Raw genomic sequence first — 22,561 nt, forward strand, 5'->3', positions numbered from 1 at the left:
TATGGGGGCTGTTAGCTTGATAGAGTTTATTCCAACCTCTCACTTTCAAAAGATGCTTGTCTTTTTGGGTAAGATGTGTCTCTTGAAGACAGCAGAACGATGGCTCTTGCTTTTTGATCCAACTAGACAGCCTATGCCGTTTAATTGGAGAGTTGAGTCCATTGATATTGAGAGTTAGGATTGAGAGATATTTATTAGGTCCTACCATTTTTAAAAGCTTTTATTTGGGCCTGTGTCTTGACAATTCTTGTGGTCCTTAGGTGGTATGCTGTTTAGGTGCCATTTCTTTCCCTATATTGCATTTATTTTGGTTTTCTATGTATAGAACATCTTTCAGAATTCTCTGTAGTGTTGGTTTTGTTGCGACATATTGTTGCAGCTTTTCCCTGGAATGGAATGTTTTTATTGTTCCCTCAGTTATGAATGAGAGCTTAGCTGGGTACAGGATTCTTGGTTGGTAGTTATTTGACTTAAGGTCATGACATATATGCTTCCAGTCACTTCTTGCTTGCATGGTCTCTGCTGAGTAATCTGGGGTTATTCTGATTGGTTTTCCTTTATAGGTTACTGAACCCTTTTCCCTGGCTGCCTTTAGGATCCTTTTTTTGGTTTCTACTGATCCAGTTCGGATTACGATTTGGCGGTGAGGTGTTCTTTTCTGGTCAGGTCTGTTTGGGGTTCTAAAAGCTTCTTGTATCTGGATGGGTCTGCCCTTCTGGATATTTGGGAAATTCTCTGAGATGATTTCTTGAAGTATATTTCCAATACCATTGACCTCTTTCTCCAGACCCTCCTCAATAACAATTAGCCTTAAATTAGGCTTCCTAATTGTATCTTGGACCTCCTGAAGCGCTCTCTCATTTTTCCTAGATTTGGATTGACTCATTTTCTGTATATGTATATATTCACATATTGTATAAGAATATACATATAGACTTCTCTGAAGAAGAAACAACAATGGCCTATAGACACATGAAGAAATGCTCAACATCTCTGGTCATAAAAGAAATGCAAATCAAAACAACTCTAAGATTCCACCTCACTCCAGCTAGAATGGCCAGGATTAGGAAAACGAATGACAACAGATGCTGGAGGGGATGTGGCCAGGAGGGATCACTACTACACTGTTGGTGGGAGTGCAAACTCATCCAACCACTATGGAAAGCAGTGTGGCAGTGCCTCAAAAGGCTAAACATAGAACTCCCCTATGACCCAGCAATTCCACTACTTGGCATTTACCCAACCACCCAGAAACAAGGACATACTAAACCCACTAGCACAACAATGTTCATTGCAGCACTATTCACCATAGCAAAGATATGGAACCAACCTAGATGTCCCTCAGTTGATGAGTGGATCAACAAGTTGTGGTATTTGTACACAATGGAATTCTATGCTGCTGTCAGAAAGAATGACATCGCCCCATTTGTTAGGAAATGGAAAGACTTAGAAAAAAATCATATTAAGTGAAGTAAGCCAGACTCAAAGGAACTTAGGCTCAATGGTTTCCCTCATTCGTCATAATCAGTAGAAACCTTGGGCTCTACTAGCAGAGATTTGCAATAGAGCAAAATCTTGATACATAAGGACATATAATGTGAAGCTAATTAAAAGGACCTCCAGGATAGTGAAACAAAAGCCATATAATGAATGATTGTTGTCCTTAATGTACTATGTTGTCTCTCATCTCCTTTGCTGTCCCTTGTTATCTCATATTGGTATAGTATCACACTTTGTTATCTAATATATTGAATTTATTTGTACTTGGATATTTGAAATTTGATAGGGAAGGGGGAAAACCAAGACGGGTGGGGGGTGTGGGGGGGAGGGAAATGGGTACCAAGACATGTGAAAGGGTATCAATGTATGTGAATTAACGCACCTTCTATCTGGCAAATATCATGTAACCCTTTTACTAATTACAATAAAAAATAAAAAATAAAAAAAGAATATACACATAGAATATACTGTCACTGAACTGAGATGTGCTTATGAGACATGTATTATTAAACTATTTATTACCTGTATATGTGCTTATACAGAAAGACCTGTACATACACACAGATACTTGCTGTATTTTGTTTCAACTGTGATCTGAAGGGTTTTGATTCCAGGACACTGACACATCACAAAAAGGAAGTCCCTTATATAAAATAGTATAGTATTTATAACCCACATATAATGTATACATATAACTTCAAGTTTGCATATAATTTAAACAATATCTAGATCATACATAACACAAATATTAGTGTTTCATTATTCTTTTTTATTGTCAGCATAATGTAGTGGTATTAGAGTTACATTCATCAGGTAGTAGGTGCATTTCTTCTCACACATTGATAAACCTCATGCTGTTTCTCCCCTTCCCTTTCCTATTTCAAACAAAAAAAATAAATATATATACAATATACCAGGAAACAAAGTTATATACAATAACACTATGAGATTAACCATAAGGGCAAAAATAAGAAGAGAAATAACAGTACATTAAGAACAATAATCACACAAGATAAACCTCTTGTTTCCATATCCTAGAGTTCCTTTCATTTAGTCTTATCCTACATGAGTATTTGTAACTAGGTTTTGAGCTATTGCAATCCTCTGTTGGAGAATCCTAGAGGTGTACTAATTATTAAAAATGAGGGAAGCCATTGAGCCTATGTTCCTTTCAGTCTGGTTTATTTCAATTAATATGATTTTTTCCAAGTCTTTCCATTGTCTTATGAATGGGCTGATGTCATACTTTCTGATGGCAGCATAGAATTCCATTTGTATAAGTAACACGTCTTCTTGATTCAATCATCTACTGAGGGGTACATCTGGGTTGGTTCCATATCTTCGCTATGGTAAATGATGCTACAACAAACATCATTGTGGTAGTGGCTTTAGTATGTCCTTGTTTATGGATATTTGGGTAAAGGCCAAATAGTGGAATCGCTGGTAAAAGGGGAGCTCTATGTTTAGTATTTTGAGGAACTGCTACACTGCTTTCCAGAGTAGTTGAACGAGCTCACACTCCTATCAACAGTATAGTAGAGATCCCTCCTGGACACAACTCTGCCAGCATCTGTTGTAGTTACATTTCTTGACAATGGCCATTCTAATTGAAATGAGGTGGAATCTCAAAGTTTTTTTGATTTGCATTTCTCTTATGGCCAGATATGTGGAGCATTTCTCCATGTGTCTATTGGTCATTCTTATTTCCTCCTCAGAGAAGTCTCCTTAAATCGTTAGCCCACATTTTAATGGGATGTTTGTTTCTTTGAAGATTTGATTTGGAGAGATTCAATTATTTTAGCAGTAGATATATTTTAGATATGAGGCCTTTGTTTGTTGTATGGCTAATGAAGATCTTCCACTCTGTGGGCTTTCTATTTAACTTGCCATACAGAAGCTCTGCAGTTTAATGCAGTCCAATTTGTCGAAACTTTCTTTAATTTGTTGTGTTTCTGGATCTCTGTTAAGAAAGTTTCCACCTGTGCCAAGGAGACCCATTATATTACCTATTCCTTATTGTAAAGTTTTCAGGGTATCTGCTTTAATCTCCAGGTCTTTGATCAACTTGGAATTAATTCTGGTACAGAGTGACATATAAGGATTCCATATTAGTTTTCACCACTTGTTGAAGAGGCTGTTTTTCTTCAGTCCTAGTTTTTTTGCTCCCTTATCAAAGATTAGTTGGCCATATGTCTGTGGGTTGATTTCTGAGCCTTCAGTTCTACTCCATTGGTCTTCAGTCCTGTTCTTGCGCCAGTACCAAGCTGTTTTGGTTACTATTGCTGTGTAATAGAGTCTAAAATTTGGTATTGATATTCTGCCAGTGGCATTCTTTCCGCTGACTGTTTTTGCTATATGGGGTCTTTAATAATTACTTATGGATTTTTGGATTGCGTTCTCAATTTCCTTAAAGAATCACATTGGGATATTGATGGGTACTGCATTGAATTTGTAGATAGCCCTTGGCAGGTTTGCCATTTTAATGATGTTAATTCTTCCAAACCAGGAGCATGGGAGGTTTTTCCACTTTCTCAGTTCTGTTTTAATTTCTTTTTGCAGGTTTTTAAAGTTTTCATCATAAAAGTCTTTTACTTTCTTAGTTAAGTTAATTCCTAAGTACTTTATTTTCTTTGAGGTTATTGCAAAAGGACTTGCTTTTCTGATTTCTGCTTCACTCTTCTTCTTGTTGGCATAATTTTTTAATTTCATACCCTGCTATTTAGCCAAGGTTTCGAATTAGCTCAAGAAGTTTAGAGTGGATTTAATAGGCTTCTTCAAATACAGAAGCATGTTATCTGCAAAAAGGGAAAGTTTCACTTCCTTTTCCCCTATTTGTACCACTTTTATGCTTGCTTCTTGCCTTATTGCTCTGGCTAGGAACTCTAATATTATATTAAAGAGGAGTGGAGAGAGTGGGCATCTTAGTATCATTCCTGATTTTGGAGGAAATGGCTTTAGTTTTTTGCCATTAAGTATAATGTAGGTTTGTCATGCACAGCTTTTATTATACTGAGGAATGTTCCATGGATTCCTAGTTTCTCCAGGGATGTTGAATCATGTCACTGCCTTTTGTGCATCTATTATGATAATCATGTGATTCTTTTTCTTGTTCCTGTTGATGTTATATTAATTGACTTGCATGCATTGAATCAGATTTGCATCCATGCAATGAATCCTGTTTCATCATAGAGTATAATTTTTTTGGTGAGTTGCTGAAGAAGATTATCAAGTATTTTGTTGAGAAGTTTTGCATCAATGTTCAACAAAGAAATAGGTCTATATTTCTCTTTCTTTGATGAGTCCCTGTCTGGTTTTGGGATGAGGGCTCATATGGATGCTGTCTTCATAGAATTAGTTTGGTAAAGAGCCTTTGCTTTCTATTTCATTGAGGACTATTAGTGTGAGCTCTTTTTTGAAGGCATTATAGAATTCAACTGTGAATCCATCAGGTTCTGGGCTTCTCTTTGATAAGAGACCTCTTATTTCCATTTCTATTTCAGTATTTGAGATAGGTCTGTTTGGGTGGGTTAGGTCTTCTTGGTTTACTTTGTGTATGTTAATATTGGCTAGAAATTCAACCATCTAATCGAGATTATCAAATTAGTTGACATAGAAGTTTGAAAAGTTTTCCCTTATTATGCTCTGGATCTTGGTGTTTTGTCTTCATATTTCCATTCTTGTCCATGATTTTGCTTATTTGGGTGTATCCCCCCCTTTTTTAGCAAGATTTACTAAGGTTCTGTCAATTTTGTTAATATTGTCAAAGAATCAACTCCTTATTTTGTTGATTCTTTCTATGCGTTTTGGACTCTAATTCATTTAAATCTGCTTTAATTTTAATAATTTGTTTTCTTCTACTGGAATTGGGATTGGTTTGTTGCTCTTTTTACAAGAGCTTAAGGTGCACCATTAAATTGTTGATTTGAGATTTTTCCAATTTTTTAATGCAGGCACTCAGAGCTATACATTTTCCTCTGAGTACTGCCTTTGCTGATTCCCAATGGAGCTGGTATTTTGTATGCTCCTTTTTTGCTAAATACCATACACTATTGAATTTTTGTTCTGACCTCCTCAATGACTCACTGCTGATTCAACAATGTGTTGCTCAATTTCCATAAGTTACAGAGTTTTCCTTGGTGGAGACTGGTGTTCAGTTCCAATTTTATGCCATTGTATTTTGAGAGAATGCAGGGAATAATTTCACTGTTTCTGAATATGCATATGCACAGGTTTGGTTTATGCCCTAAATCGTGATCTATTTTAGAAAATGTTCCTTGTGCTGCTGAAGAAAATGAATATTCTCATGTTGCTGGATGGAATAATCTCTAGATGTCTGTTAGGTCTAGCCAGGTCTTCTCCTTGGCTCCCTTAAGGATCCTTTCCTTGGTCTCCACTGATCCTATACAAATTATAGTGTGGCGGGATGTCCTCTGGTCAGGTCAGTTTGAGGTTCTAAAAGCTTCTTGTATCTGGATGGGCCTTTCCTTCTGGATATTTGGAAATTTCTCTGAGATGATTCCCTGAAGATTATTTTCAGTCACATTAACCTCCTTTTCCAGTCCCTCCTCAATACTGATTAACCTTACATTAGGCTTTCTAATTGTATCTTGGAGCTCCTGAAGAGATCTGTCATTTTTCTTAGATTTATTTTGAATCATTTTCTGGTCTTTCTCTATAAATTCTAGGCTATCTTCAACTCTAGATATGCTTTCTTCTGCATTGAAAAAGAAATAATTCTGTTATGAATACTTTCTACTTTGTTCTTCATTCCCCTTCCTTCTAATTGGTCATTTTTGATGACCTGGATCTCTTGTTTTAGATCTTGTATGTACTTCTTTACCTCCTTGATTTCAATTTGACTGCTCTTTTTAAAATCCTTTAGCCTTATTCTCATTGGACTTTTGTTGGATTTCATTCAGATTCTGTTGGTGGAATCTATGAATTTCTCCGTTACTCTTTGATTGGCTTCCTTATGTTCACATATATACTTCTTGATGCTTTCAAACTTTTCACTGATCATCTTTCCCAATAGCATTTGTAGTGCATTTACAGGACTCTCCTCTAGATTTACCACTGACTTCTCTGTGGCCTGTTTAATTTGAGAGGGAGATGCAATTCCTTGATATACTATTTTTCTTGAGTTTCTAGTTCTGCCCATCTGAAAAAGGGAGAAAGACTAAAAACACAAAAAATTACAATTTTAAGATAATAACAAACCTAGTGCTCTATAGCTGCCCAGACTATAGAGGTTCACAATCTTAGACTGGCATTTTTCTCAGTGTCTCTGTCTCTGTCTCTCTCTCCTTTTGTGCACTTATAAGCAAATCCAACACCACCACTGAACACAGGTTTATGACCATAATCCATTCTGTATGAGATTTAAATCACTCTGGACCTACAGAATAATTGAAAAAACGTATATACAGTTTGGGTCAGCAACAATCACCTGTATATCCACGCCCTATGGAAATTGAAGAAGGAAAAAAGGACCAGAGTTAGTATGAAAGACAAGAGGGGAAAATAAGAGAAGAGTAATGTAGGAATGTAACAGTAATGCAGTAATGAAGGAAAATAATAGAGTGATTATAACTGTGACCTAAAGTGATAGAAGGGGAAAATAAATGAATAAAAAATTATAAAATTAACTTGAAAAAGTAAAAAGAATAAAAAGAATATATAAAAAGGAGAAAAACATATATATGAGATCAATGATTTAAAAAAACCCTCACAATTATGAGTTGTTAAACAAGAAATAATAAGATTAAAAACTAAAGATTAAAAAGCAGGGGACTGAGTCAATAAAAATATAATTTGAAACAAGTACGTACACCATGAAGGAGAAATACTACTAATTGCTCTATGTTCTTAGGAATGACCACAATGGGAAAAAAAGAGTCAGAAAAAAATGACAAAAAAAGGAACAAGTAAAAGTGAAAATTTTAAAAAGTGAAATTTAAAAAATAATGATTAGAAAAAATATTCTTCAGGGTTTTTGTGGGGAAAACTTGTGTCTCCACTGAATTCAAGATCCAGTCTCTTTATAAAATCTTTTATCACCTGTGATGATTCATTTTTCCTTTGGCTTGTTATTTTTCCAATCAGTTTGCTTGATTCAGCAGATAAAATTCTTCCTTAGAGATTTGTGGTCTTTATGACTGCGCATCCAGGTTAATTTACTGGCAGAGTGATGAAGTTTAGGTGTCCTGCAGGAGAAAGTTGGCTGTTTTTGCCAGCGTGAATGGAGTTGTATTCTATCTGGAGTCTGTGCTGAGCTTCAGAACTCACACTGATTCAGCCTGGAACCACTATTGATTTAGCCAGTTTAGTTGAGAGCAGCCTTGGGGTGGAGGTGCCTCTGGCTTTGTTTACTGGGAGAGGAAAGCCATCCATCCCAGAGAAGAATTGCTCCCTCCAGGGCAGAGAACTGATTTCCTGGATAAAGCTGACACTGGTCAGATTCTTTTGCCCTTTTGAGAAATGGTGCTTCCAACATCACTTCTCAGGCTCCAGTTTTCTGCTAGTTGTTCTTTGCCAGTAATCAAGATGGCGCTGCTCTTGGCTGGTTGGGGAGGTGGCACCATCCCAATGCCATTCTGTGAGAAGGTGTGAGAGAGTCTTTAATGAAGTGCTCACACACCCATTTGGTTTTCTGCATCTGTCTGGAGTCAGCAGGATGAAGATTGCCACTCTTAGTCACTCAGTCTATGCTGTAGGTAAGTGAGGTCCTGAACACTCAGACTCCAGTGCCTTTGCCTGGTGTAGCTGCTCTGGGGAGCTGCAGCCACCACCACCATGGCCTTTGCTGCCATGGCTGCTGCTGACATCACTGATGCTGACACTACTGCTGCTACTATCACTGGTGTGAGGTCAATACTCTTCTTAAGCAAGCTACCTGACTTTTTCCTCTCTGACTGAAATCTCTGTGCTACTAGAGCTTACTTGGTATTGTTCTTTAGATATAAACTTTCTGTTACAATGCTAAAACTGGTATTTTGGCAAGAGCTCAGAAAGACTCACCCTAAACCTCTGCCATCTTCCCAGAATCCTCTATTTCTTTATTCCTATCATGTGCAGCTTAGGAAATAATGATAAGGGAGAAAAGGTCTATACTACAAATGCAAGATGCTACTACTACATGTAAGATTACTATACACACAAACTACTCCAAGTATTTTCTATTCACAATATTCCCTTAGATTTGGAAGTTGCAGATAAGGAAGACTGACTATGCATATGTCTTTAACATACAAATATATATTCATGGCTCAGACAAGAAGTGTTTGAATAATTTTTTCTCATACCAAATCAAAATATGGAATAATTTCTAGAGTCTTAGATGATTCCCTCAAACCTTTTTGAATTTGTTTACACAGTCCTTGATTTTGCTTTCCAATCAATATTTGCACCCATATAATTTCTTTTTCCTCTTGGACTTGCATCTTTTGTTCTTTTTTTGTGTGTGTCTGGATAATGTATAGAGTTAGAGTTACATTTGTCAGGTAGTAGGTGCATTTCTTCTCAGACACTGATATTCCTTCTCATATTTTTGTCCCTGTTTCCATCCCCTCACTCCTCCAAATCATCTTGTTTTTTCCTTTCCCTTTCCTATTTCAAATAAACAAAATTATATGCAATATACTAGGTAACAAAATCAGATACAGTAACAATGTGAGATTATCCATAAGGACAAAAAAAGAGAAGAGAAGGGCCGGGAGTTTGGCCTAGTGGTTAAAGTGCTTGCCTAGCATGCATGAAGACCCGGGTTCGATTCCTTGGTACCACATACATAGAAAAAAAAAGCTGGAAGTGGTGCTGAGGCTCAAGTGGTAGAGCTCTAGCCTTGAGAAAGTCCAAGGACAGTGCTCAGGCCCTGAGCTCAAGCCCAGGACTGGCAAAAAAAAGAGAAGAGAAATAGCATAGGACATTAAGAACAGCAGTCACATAATATAGAGCTCTTGTTTCCATGTCCTAGAGTTTGTTTAATTTAATCTCACCTATATGACCTTATGTACCTAGGTTTTGAGTTATTATAATCCTCTAGTAGGATATCTTTTGTTATTTTTGTTTTTATTTTCTAACTACATTCTTCAAATCTTTTTTAAGCTGTTGGAATGCTTGAATTCAAGGCCTAGGTGCTGTCCCTGAGCTCTTTTACTCAGGGATAGTGCTGTAACACTTTGAGCCACAGCTCCACTTCCAGTTTCTTAATGGGTAGTTGAAGATACAAGTCAAAGGGACTTTCCAGGCTATGATCACTTTGAATTGAAACTCACATATCTCAGCTTCCTGAATACCCAGGACTATAGGTGTGAACCAACAGCACACAACCTACTCTTTAAATCTTGTTATTCTTCATTTATACTCTTCGCTTCCCCCCACCACCCCATAAGTCTCCAAATAAGTTTTATTCATGTCTCTTTTTATACTTTGAATAATGTCTCTAATAGTATTTTGATTTGTGTTTTTGAGCTTTGGCAGAATTCTTGGCCTTGGAAATTTTGCATGTGTTCTTCCACTAAGAAAGGCCCCCATTTTTCCTGTAATTGTTATGTATAGTTGCTTTTCTTTCTGTGGATTATCAGGTATCAAAGTGTATTTCTAAACAGTAACATAAAAGTATAATTTCTTCTTCTAGAATATTTTCTTCTTCATTTGTGTTACTAAATTGTGGGTTAAGGCTTAAATTTAATCATCACCATCATCATCATCATCACTACCATCATCATCACATAATGTATCGTATTAGTATACTAAAATATGTAGTAATAGTTCCTATAACCTACTGCAATATAAAATTTCCTCCAGGTGTTATTGACAAAAGTATTATAATATTGTAAAGCAATTTCCATGAAACAAATGAAAGATTAATAAGTTTGTTTATTTTATGTGATAGAACACAATATAGTTTAAAATATTATTAAATATCAAACTTCACATCAATTCTGTATACTCTTTCAGGTTTAAAACACAAGTAAATGTAGCCAAGAAGACGGTATATGAAAATGAAAATGGAGAGTCTACATTCTACGAAGATTTAGAAACAAGAAAATTGGCAATGAATATTACAATACTGAGAGATGAGGTACAACAAATCACTTCAATTAAATGGGGTAATGGCTAACATAAATCAGTTTCTAAAGAAGACAGTAACTGAAAAAGGTATTGAAAGCCCCCCAGACAAACAGTAAGCTTATCTGGAAACCCCCAAGCAAACAGAATGGAAATTGCTGAACAAAGTTAAAGCCATGTGGTTAAAATTTTTCAAAGTCTAATGTATAGTTCTGTTTTTCTAATTCGCTTACTTGCTTATGTGCCCACTTAACATTTAAGATTATAGTCTAATTTGTATGGTCTCAGTATAGCCATTGGCTATATAATGTAATCTTATTGGCCAACTGCCTATAGCTAGCTATATATATAGCTATATGCCTAAAGCTACTTGTGGTTTTTACCTTTATAAATGTCCTGCTTTTTGAGTTCAGGGCTGCTCACACCCGAGTTGAGTTAGCCTTTGAAGGTCAGCATAATAAACTTCAGACTTCTTTTCATCAGCCAGAGTTAGTGACTTTGTTTAAGGGGGCACACTCTATTTCAGAGGGACCAAAGCTCTCTTTACTTAAGGAAATACAATCTGTAAACATTTTGAAGATTGAAATTAAAAGTTTAAAATAATTTACAAACTTAATTTTGATGAAAAAAATGAATGTTTTTTTCATTAACGGAGCAAAGTCTGTATTTCCTGTCTATAACCCTGAGTAGGGAACTAAAGTGAGGCATTAGACAATTGCATAACTGCAAATATGAATACTGACACTATATTCTGTGATAACAAATTTGTTAAGATACAACTAACATACAATTAAATTCAATTATTTGAAATACATGATTTTATGCTTATAGTATATTCTCAGATCTGTGATCCCCACTTCAATTTTAGGATATTTTCATTATAATTAACAGATGATCCATACCCAGTAGCCACCAGTAATCTTTTTCTCTGCTTATCCTTAGGAAGCTTGCAATCTAGCTTTGTTTTGGAGACTTCATCTTTCAGCTTTTGTACTGATTTATTTACTTAGCAGAGTGTTTCCTGTGCTTGTATTTGTTATAACACATGCCACTACTTAACTCTTCTTGTTTGGGTTCTTTCCACTTTGGGATGTTATTAATAATATTGCTTGCATATACAAGTACCGTATGTATGTGCCTATGTTTTCATTGTCCATGTATCAATGCTTAAAAGTGAAATTGTTAAATCTTTGTAATTCTGAAACTTTGAAGAAGCTTCCATTAATATCTGTTTTTCTTTTCTTTTTTTTGCCAGACCTGTGTTTAAACTCAGGGCCTGAGCACTGTCCTTAGGCTTTCTCAATGCTGGAGCTCTACCACTTGAGCCCACCACACCATTCTAGCTTTTTTCTATGTATGTGGTTCCGAGGAATCAAACCCAGGTCTTTGCGCATGCTAGGCAAGCACTCTACTACTAGGCCAAACACCCAGCCCCTGAGGTCTGTTTTTCAAAGTAGCTGTGTCATGTTGCATCTCACCAACACTTATAAGATGTAAAATTTCCTAGACGATTCTTTTCACCTTCTCTGAATCCTCGAAAATACATATCTAACCATTTAGTTGAAAAAGTTTAATTCTAGTGATTTACAAACCCACATTAACTAAGGTCAACATCCTGCACAAATTTTCCATGAATTTATAAGGCCATTTGTGCTTCTTTATTGAGAACTCATTGTTTATTCAGTTCATTTGAACATTTCTTATTGGAATACTTTTTATTTTTCTGATTAATTTATTGAATTACTAGAAGGTCCTAGATATAAGTTCATTTTTAATATCTGGCAAAGCTTTTCTCTCATTCTGCTGGTTCTTCTTCAAGATCTCACTATCCATATCATTGTATTTGCTGTGCAAACTCATTTCGAAACATTACAACGTCATGTCCTAATTTTTGCTAATTTCCTTACTTACTGGAATCTTGCTTAGACACTGTTTTACAATGCATACATACAAAACATTTCCTGAATGATTGCCACTGTTTAGAGGTTCTGTACTCAACTTAAAGTCTGGAATATTTTGTACTAAATTTTTCATAGAGTAAGAGAGTAAGATTCTAGTTTCAATCTTCTTTCTGTGGCTATTCAGTTTTCCCAGCACCACCAGTTAGATAATTATTTTTTATTTTATTTAATTATCATGGTGATGTATAGAGGGTTTATAATTACATTCACAATGTAATGAATGAGCACAGCTGAACATGGTGGCTCATGCCTGTAATCCTAGCTACTCAGGAGGCTGAGATCTGAGGATCAAGATTCAAAACCAGCCTGGGCACAATAGACCTAAAACTTATATTCAATTAACCTTTAGAAAAAGGGAAGGAGGGCTTGGCTCAAGGGTAGGGCCTTGAACTGAAGTGCTCAGGGACAATGCCCAGGCCCAGGGGTAGGAAAGTAGCCTTGGCTGAAGAGGACAGTGCCCAGGCTGGTTCGAGCCCCATGACCCACAAAAAAAAAAAACAAGCTAGTGAGCACATTACTTCTTGAACAATGTTGCCCGTCACATGTTTTTCTCCCAATACCCTTGCCATGAGCCTCCCAAGTTGTAAAGTTCATTTCCAACATACTGTCTTGTGAATAACGCAGTTATACTTGGTTTATCCTTTGTCCTTTCTCTCATCATCTTTTTTTCCTCTTCCCTTCCCTGATTCAAATAAAAATGATAAATGTACAGGAACAACATTTGGTAAACCATAGGGGGAAAAAAAGAGAAAAAGAAGAGTAAAGAAAAGTGTTCATATAGTATATTCAAAACAACAACCACAAGATAAATCTCTTCTCACCTATACTGGAATTCATTTCACTTAGCCTCATCCTACATGTCCATATCATTTGAGCTATTGTGATTCTGTGTTAGAAAATTTCTAGACTCATACTAATTATTACAAATGAGGGAAACCATGGAGCGAATGTTCACTTGGGTCTAGCTTACTTCACTTAACATGATTTTTCCAAGTCTTTCAATTTCCTTACAAATTGGATAATGCCATGCTTTCTGGTGGCAGCATAGAAAAGTATTGTGTATATACATATATATATACATACACATATACATATACATATACATATATATATAACATATCTTCTTGATCTATTCATCTACTGAGGGGCATCTGGGTTGATTCCATATCTTTGCTGTGTAAATAATGCTGCAATGAACATGGTAGTGCTAGTAGTTTCACTATGCCCTTGTTTTATGGACTGTTGGGGATCGACTGTGGGGTCAATGACCTTGGACCTGACCTTGGACCTAGCAACTGTATACACAAGGAAGTAACTCTTATCATGATGACTTTAAGCAATGTCAATCAGTTCTTATCATGATGACTTTAAGCAATGTCAATCAGTTCTTATCATGATGACTTTAAGCAATGTCAATCAGTTCTTATCATGATGACTTTAAGCAATGTTAATCCTTTCTCATTTATCCTATATGTGATTTGTTTACTATTTTGTATGAATGTAGCCTCTGGCAACTCCCTAGTTTTAAGAAGAGTATTTAAGGTCGGAACTTAAAATAAACGAGAGAGTCTGGAGCTCACAGTCTTCTTGGACTGCTGACTTGGGCTGTAGTCCTCCCGAACTCCATCTGTTTGTCTCTCTTCTATGAAAATCATTTAGGTTTGAATTATTGCATTGTTTTAAAGAAGGGGGAGAATGGAACATTAGCAAAAAAAACTCCAAAAAAAATGTACTTGATGATTGTATGACAGCTCTTAAGTCCCATTAAGAAAGTCGAATCAGTAGATTGGAGAGAGAACTCCGAGATCATCAAGGGAGGCACTTGGAGCAGAGAAAAGAGCCTCAAGAACCTACTAGTAAGGTCCCAGAACAGACTGATCACGTTGAAAACGACTGCAGCTTCTGAAGAATGAGGAATTGCCAGCACTTCAGATCCACCAACAGCCAATATCAAGCCAACTCCTGTTGTTTCGACTCCAAGTAAAGTGACAACTGAAGCTATGGCTGGGAACAAATCAACACCTGTGGCCAGTACCCGTCCAAAGGTCACATCTGCAACAGTCACCAATCGAACAACTCCGCAGATCTAAGCCCCAGATGGATGAATTCCCCCCCCCCCCCGAGAGGAATCGCAGTCAAGGATGGGATAAGAGGGGACGCTCTCTGACCAACCTAAGACAGGGCCTTCAGCTTGATCTGAAGAAGTTCCCCATGACGGGTAAGGCAGAGTCAGCGATCCACCCAACCTAAGACAAGCAAGTCGCATCTTTTAAAAGAAAGACGGGGGAGATGTTGGGGACCGACTGTGGGGTCAATGACCTTGGACCTGACCTTGGACCTAGCAACTGTATACACAAGGAAGTAACTCTTATCATGATGACTTTAAGCAATGTCAATCAGTTCTTATCATGATGACTTTAAGCAATGTCAATCAGTTCTTATCATGATGACTTTAAGCAATGTCAATCAGTTCTTATCATGATGACTTTAAGCAATGTTAATCCTTTCTCATTTATCCTATATGTGATTTGTTTACTATTTTGTATGAATGTAGCCTCTGGCAACTCCCTAGTTTTAAGAAGAGTATTTAAGGTCGGAACTTAAAATAAACGAGAGAGTCTGGAGCTCACAGTCTTCTTGGACTGCTGACTTGGGCTGTAGTCCTCCCGAACTCCATCTGTTTGTCCCTCTTCTATTTTTTTCCTAGTCCTTGCCCCTATTTCAGGAATCCCAATCCGCGAACCCTGGTTTGCTGCCGGCTGGCCCCGGCAATGGACATTTCAGTAAATGCCCAGGAATGGGATTTCTGGGTCATAGGGTTAATTTTTGAGGAATTGCCATACTGCTTTCTAGAGTGGTTGAACAATTTTATACTCTCATCAACAGTGCAGTAGCTTTCTCTTCTGGCCACATCTCCACAAGCATCTTTTGTTATTATATTTCTTAAAAATAGCCATTCTAAATGGAATGAGGGGGAATTTTAATGTTGTTTTGATTTGCATTTCATTATGGCCAGAGATGTTGAGCATTTTTTTCATGTGTCTATTGGCTATTCTTATTTCCTCTTTACAGAAGTCTTTATGTCTTCAGCCCACCTTTTAATAGGCTGGTTGTTTCTTTGAGGATTGGTTTTTGAGAGATTCAATCTTTTACCTGTAGGTATATTTTAGATAATTTCTTGTCTGTTTTATGGTTAGTGAAGACTTCTCCCACTTTGTGAGCTTTCTATTTATCTTGCTAGATATGTCCTTTGCCATACTAAAGCTCTGCAGTTAATGCAGTCCTATTTGTCCAAACTATCTTTGATTTGTTGTGCTTCTGGACATTTATTAAGAAAGTTTTGACCAATGCCAATAAGCCCTAGTGTATTTCATATTCCTTCCTGTTAAATTTTCAGAGTATCTCCTTTTACTTCAAGGTCTTTGATCCATTTGGAGTTGATTCTAGTGCAGGGTGACATAGAAGGATCCAACGTTCATTTTTCACAGGACCTTAACCAGTTCTGCTATTACCCTTTGCTGAAGAGGCTGTTTTCTATTCTATTTAACTACCTTACCAATGATTAAGTTGCCGTAGGTTTCTGGGTTTATTTCTAGGCCTTCAGTTCTATTCCATTTGTCCTCAGGCCTATTCTTTTGCCAGTACCAAGCCATTTTAGTTACTATAGCTCTGTAATAGAGTTTGAAGTTTGGTATTTATATTCCTCTAGCACTGTTCTTTCTGCTAAGGATTATTTTTAAAATTCAGTGTCTTTAATTTTTCCATATGAATTTTTGGATTGTTTCATTAAAGTATGATGTTGGGTTATTGCACTGAATTTGTAGATAGCCCTTGGCAGTATTGCCATTATCAAAATGCTAATCCTCCCAATCAGGAACATATGAGGTTCTTCTACTTCTTTAGTTCTACTTTAACTTCCTCTTCTGGGTTTTTAAACTTTTTATTATAAAGCTCATACACTTTGACAGTCAATTCCTAACTATTTATTTTTTGAGGCTATTACAAAAATTGTTAATTTCTTGATTTCTTGTTTGCTCTTCTCATTGTGGCCATAGAGGAAAGCCCTTGAAAAAGTTACAGTTCTTTATTGCCAGAGTTTTGTATTAGTTTGAGTAACTTGGGATTGGAGTCTATAGGGTTATTTAAATACAGAATCATGTCATTCACAAAGGAGGAAAATTTTACTTCATCTTTCTCCAGTTGGATCCCTTTTATATTTGCTTCTTGTGTTATTGCTTTAGCTAGGATTTCTAAGCCTATATTGAAGAGGATTGGAGAGGCTGGACGTTCTGTTCTTATTCATGATTTTAGAAGAAATTGCTTTAATTTTCACTGCTAAGTATAATGCTAGCTGTCGGTTTGTAATACACAGCCTTTATTCTGCTGAGGAATGTTCCATGGATTCCTCGTTTCTTCAGAAGCTTTATCACACAGGTGTGCTGAATGTTATCAAATGCTTTTCTGTGTCCATTGAGATGATCATTTGGTTCTTGTCTTTCCTCCTGTTGAAGTGATGAATTGCATTGACTTGTGTACATTCAACCAGGTTTGCATCCTTGGGATGAATCATGTTTGATAATAGTCCATGATATTTTTTATGAATTTTTGAAGTCAATTGGCCAGAGGTTTGCTGAGAATTTTTGCATTGATATTCCTTAAAGAAATAGGTCTGTAGTTTGATGTCAATTTCACTGAAGAGTTTGAAGAATACTGAATGCTTTATATTATTCAGCTATGAATCCATCAGATTCTGGGCTTTCCGTGGATGGGAGGTTTCTTATTGCCATTTTTAATTCATTACTTGAAATGAGTCTATTTATTTGGTTTAGATCTTCTTGGTACATTTTGATTATATCAATATTTGTTAAAAATTCTTTGATTTCCTCCAGGTTTTAAATTTGTTGGCATAAACGTTTGAAAAGTATTCCCTTATAATGTCCTGGATCTTGATTATTTCTGATATTTCCATTCTAATCCCTGATTTTGTTTATTTGAGTTAGTTATCTTCTTTTTGGTAACATATGCTCAGGATCTGTCAACTCTTTGTTTTGTTGATTCTTATTATGGTTTATTTGTAGTCTAATTTATTTCTGATTTAATTTTAATAATTTGCTTCCTTCTACCAGATTGGGGTTCGGTTTACTGCTGTTTTTCCAGGAACTTAAGGGGCATCATTGAATTGTTTATTTGTGATTTCTTCAATTTGTTGATATAGGCACTCAGAGCTATAAATTTTTCTCTGAGCCCTGCCTTTGAAAGTGTCCTACTGGTGCTTGTACTTTTTGTGATTTTTTTTTGTTAAGTACCAAAAATGGTTGGATTTTTGTTCTGATCTCTTCAGTAACCCACTGGTGATTCAAAAATGTGTTATTCAGTCTCCATGAGTTACAGGATTTTCTATGCTGATGTTTGGCATTTAGTTCCAATTTTATACCTTTGTGGCCTGAGGGAATGCAGGGAATAGTTTCAGAATTTCTGAATTTGCATAGATTTGCCTGGTGCCCTAAAATGTGATATTTTTTTTAGAAAATGTTCCATATGATGCTGAAAAGAACATATATTCTGATATTTCTGTGTGGGATATTCTGCAGGTATCTGTTGGGTGTACTTGGTTTATATAGTTGTTCAGTTGTAAGTTTTCTCTGTCTATTTTTTTCCCCTCACTGATCTATCCAGAGGTGACAGTGGTAGGTTAAAGTCACCAGCGATTAGTATGTTTCAATCTTATGTGTGCTTTTAGTATAAGTTACATTTGTTTGATGAAGTTAAGTGATCCATAATTTGATGTATAGATATTTAGAAGGGTTATATCCTCCTGAAGAAGAGATTCTTTTATTAATATGCAATATCCTTTCTTGTCTTTGATCTCTATTTTATAATTTCATTATTATATTTCATTATTATATTCATATTATATTTCATTAATATAGAGTTTTAGGATTGAGAAGTATTTGGTATTTCCTGCCATTATATCTATTTCATTAGGGACTGTATATTGTCAATTTTTGCTATGATTATCTGGTATTCTGTTAGGCAGCATTTCTCTGTCAAAAACATGTTCACTTTAGAGAAATTTTTGTAATGCGAGTTTGGTCAATGCATAGTCTTTCAATTTTTTCTTGCTTTGGAAGGTTTTTCATCTTTCCTTCAGCTATGAATGAGAGCTTAGCTGGGTACAGTATTCTTGATTGGTAGTTATAAAGGAGAAAGCCTACTTGTCACTGTCAGCTATGTTTTTAGGAGTGACCAGAACCACAATGAAGCAGAAAAAGAAAAGGATGAAGAAAACTGGACAGAAAGGAAATATAAAATTTAAAATAATGAAAATGTAGAAAATTTAAAAAGTTATGACTCCAAAAAAGAAGTCTATTTGTGTATGATCCAATACGTTGAAGTCACCTCTAATTTCCTGATTGGTTTCTCCAATCAGTTTGAGCATGCCGACAAAAGTTCTGCCCTATATATGGGGGTCTCTGTGTTTCTCCTCCCTAGCTAATTTACTGGCAAGGCAATGTACTTTGTGTGTCCCACAGGAGGAAGTTGGCTGTTTTCTGTACCTTGAATGTGGGTAGGGTTATATCTTATCTGGAATCTGTTGCTTTTCCCAGGGATGGTAGTTTCTGAAACTTTGTCTTACCCAGCCTGGAGACACTGTTGTTTTTAGACTCCTAGATTTAGCTCAGCTGAGAATGGCTGAGAGATAGGACTGCCTCTGGCTGTGTTTCCCGAGTGATAAAGGTGCCTTGCCTTTAGTGGAACTTTACCCTCCCCTCTGGGACAGGGAACTGTTCCACAGGCTGAATTGACACTCATCTGATTGCTTTGCTCAGTTGACAATGGCACTGCTGTCACTGTTTTTCAAGCCTGAGTTCTCTGTTAGATGCTGTGCCTGTATCAAAGATAGCATTGTTTCCAACTGATGAAGGAGGGGCTACTTTCCCAATGCTGTTCTGAGAGAAGGAATGAAAATGTCTTTTGTGGGTACTCACACGTCCCCTTGGTTTTGGGGCTTGTTCATGACCTGTGTCTGTCAGCAGCCAACAGGATGAAGATTTCCATTTGTCACCCAGTCTGGTAGCAGCCACCACAATTGCCACCGCAGCCACTGCCACCATTGCTGCCAGCATGTGCTCAAATCTGTCTTCTTAACCAGATTGCCTAATTTTTTCCTCTCTGGTTGAAATCGTACTATTATGGCTCACTTGGGTGTAACTCTTTGGCCATGAATCTTTCACTATAATGCTAAAATTGTTTTCTTGGTGACAGCTCAGATAGAACAAGCCACACCTTGGCTTTCCTCTGTCATCTCCACAATATATTTTTAAATTGCATTGTATATTCCTACAAATAATGGCATTGCAATGAATCTGCTGGTTGCTTTGGGTTGAATGACCATTTTTTTCTTTTCTTTCATTTTATTTTCAAGGTGATGAATAGAGGAGTTACAGTTACAAAATGTAGTGAGTGTATTACTTTTTGAACATTGTTACTCCTTCCCATGTTTTTCTCCTACTACCCTGCCTCACCCTCTCCCAAGCTGTAGTGTTCCTTTTCACAATATCACAGGTATGAATGAACATTGTAGTGATCCTAATTCTTTCAAGCTATGAATAAAAGAGTTATGTCCATTTTTAGTGTCTTTTGTTCTTTTCTTCAATGTTTTACAATTTTGACTATAGATGTCTTTAGCTCCTTGGTTATTTTCTAAGGCATTATATTTAAAATAAAATGTGATAGGTAGAAATTGTGTAGTTAATAAAAGACCAGATAATTTTGCAGAAGTATACACTAGAGAGAGGAAGATGGTGCCGAGACAATAGGGACGCTGCCTAGCTCTCTCTCACAAAAAGAGAGAACCAGGGAGTCCCACGAGCCAACTACCTAAAGAAATCCACAACAACAAACTCAAAAGACAAGGGAGAAGGACTCAAACCTGAAAAGAAATCCAGATAAAGCTCACATCCAACTTTCTCAAAGAATTCGGAACACGAGGACTCCTCCCCCACCTCTCGCAGCCTGATCCACGCCACTAAAGCCGCGGAAAGCCGCGAAAAGCGGCAGCTGGCACCGGCTCCAAGTCGTGAAAAGCTGTGGCAGGTGCCGGCTCCACGCCGGAAAAGCGGCGGTGCGTGCTGGCTCCAAGCCACGAAAAGCAGCAGCAGTGGAGGGCGCCAGGCCAGAAGCCCAACCGCTGCAGAAACCAGCACAGAACCGGGCCAGCTAACGGCAGAAGCAGCGGAACCCAGACGCGGAACCAGAATAGCAAGCAGTGTAACCAAGACGCAGAACACAGGCGGTGGCGGAGACCTGAGGGGAGTGAAAGACTCCCCACCACCGTGGAACACCCGCAGACAGACGCAGAAGCGTGAGTAATACAGCGCGTCCCCAAACACATCGGGAAAGCAGAGCAGGTGCCAAGCAATAGAACTTAACTCAGACCCCTCCACCCCGCCTGAGAAAGACTGGCGGGAGCAGGGGGGCAAGGAATTTAGAATCTTGTCCCTTCCCTCAACAGCCCCCTCCCTCAGGCCATTGACTGGAGATTGACAGGCGGGCTACCTAAGACCCAGCACCCCACCAAGGGAGGCAGGGCTGTCCCAACTCCCACCCGCCCAAGAGGTTCAACCCCCAGCCCTCTGACTGGAGACTGACAAGAGGGCGGACCCTAAGACTCAGCACCTCACCAGGGGAGGCGGAGCTGTCCCATCTCCCACCCTCCCACCAGGCTCCTCTCCCAGGCCACTGGATCTGGAGAGTGGAGGGCATTCAGACCCTGCCTTACAACAGAGGGTAGGGGGTACGGGAATATAGGAGCCAGCATCTGTCCCACCTCAATTCTTGAGTGGGGCATCCTCCAGCTGGGAATCCTGAGCAAGACAGCATGGAGGGGCCCCCCAAAGTCACAGACTCTGACAAAGCAGTGGAAACACAGCAGGATCTGAAGGGCCGACCAGCAGCCAAGCTCCGCTTCTGAGAACCAAAAAGGTGCAGCTCCACCCTTGGAGCCCACGTCTCCAGCTGGGCCCCGCCCCTGGGAACAGAGGGGTCTCCTGCTGGTCCTGCTGAGAGCCCCTGAAACTCTCAATCCCCAGACCCTTGGCTTCGGGCCACCCCAGGAAGCAGCACAGGAAAACATCCGCCAACCGCACTCAGACGGAAGCTCGCAGATCCATCCCATGGTTAACTGTGTGACCACTGGTTGGGCTAAGAGCTAGTTGTGCAGCAACACATAAGTTTTATTCTAATTCTCTCCAAACTTTGTACTCAAATACGCTACCTACTTACCTACTTAGGTCAGTTATCCTTACACTATACCTATTCTTCATTACTACAATATTCTTACACTCCTAAGTTAATCCTCTGGTACATCCCCTGACCTCTCTCATTCTATTTTTCTATCTCTGGACCTCTGTTCGTCTTTCAACCCTTATACTGCATGGATCTACACTTGATGGCTGTTGAGCAACACTGTATATCTAGGTGTTTAATTATTCTCTAGGCTCAGAGGGACTTAAAGACCATAGAGATTGCATTGAGAGGCTTATTGTTTTGGGTATAAATCGCTTATCAGTGGATGTATTAGACTGGTCGGTAACTGCACAAAAAGAGTGATAACACCAATCAAAACTTGTGAACATCTAGTGTCTGCCAGCTACAGAGGTCTAGGTTGGTTATATCTGAAAAACTATAATCGTGTTTAGTATTAATCTTGCTCCCATTTTCAAATGGGCAGAACAAGAAACTCAAGAAAAATGTCAAATCAAGAAACAACATCCCCCACCCAATATAAACAGACAATGGAACAGTCACTGGCAAACCTAGAGGAGAGTCTTCCAAGTGCTATACAAATGCAATTGATAAACATCATTAATGAAAAATGTGAAAATATAAAGAAAGAGATAAGGGAGGAAGCCATAGCTGAACAAGAGGAAACCATAAACAAGGTGATAAGTGAAAAAGAAGAAGCCATAAAGGAGGCCATAATAAAGGTTTTCCAAAGAAAGATGGATGAATTCATAGAATCCACAAGT

At 37.8% G+C, this 22,561-nt stretch overlaps 1 protein-coding gene across 1 annotated transcript in view; it reads left to right on the top strand.

Annotated features, from left to right (window-relative positions):
- LOC150046089 (uncharacterized) overlaps positions 1–22,561 on the top strand; it is a 132,100-nt gene that overhangs the window by 95,009 nt on the left and 14,530 nt on the right. Inside the window, exon 21 of the mRNA XM_090319156.1 lies at positions 10,459–10,582. Coding sequence (XP_090175282.1) covers positions 10,459–10,582 — 124 coding nt within the window. The remainder of the gene's footprint in view (positions 1–10,458; positions 10,583–22,561) is intronic.

This window comes from Megascapheus bottae, chromosome 26 (assembly GCF_031878675.1).
Source record: "Megascapheus bottae isolate mThoBot1 chromosome 26, mThoBot2.hap1, whole genome shotgun sequence".
NCBI lineage: Eukaryota > Metazoa > Chordata > Mammalia > Rodentia > Geomyidae > Megascapheus > Megascapheus bottae.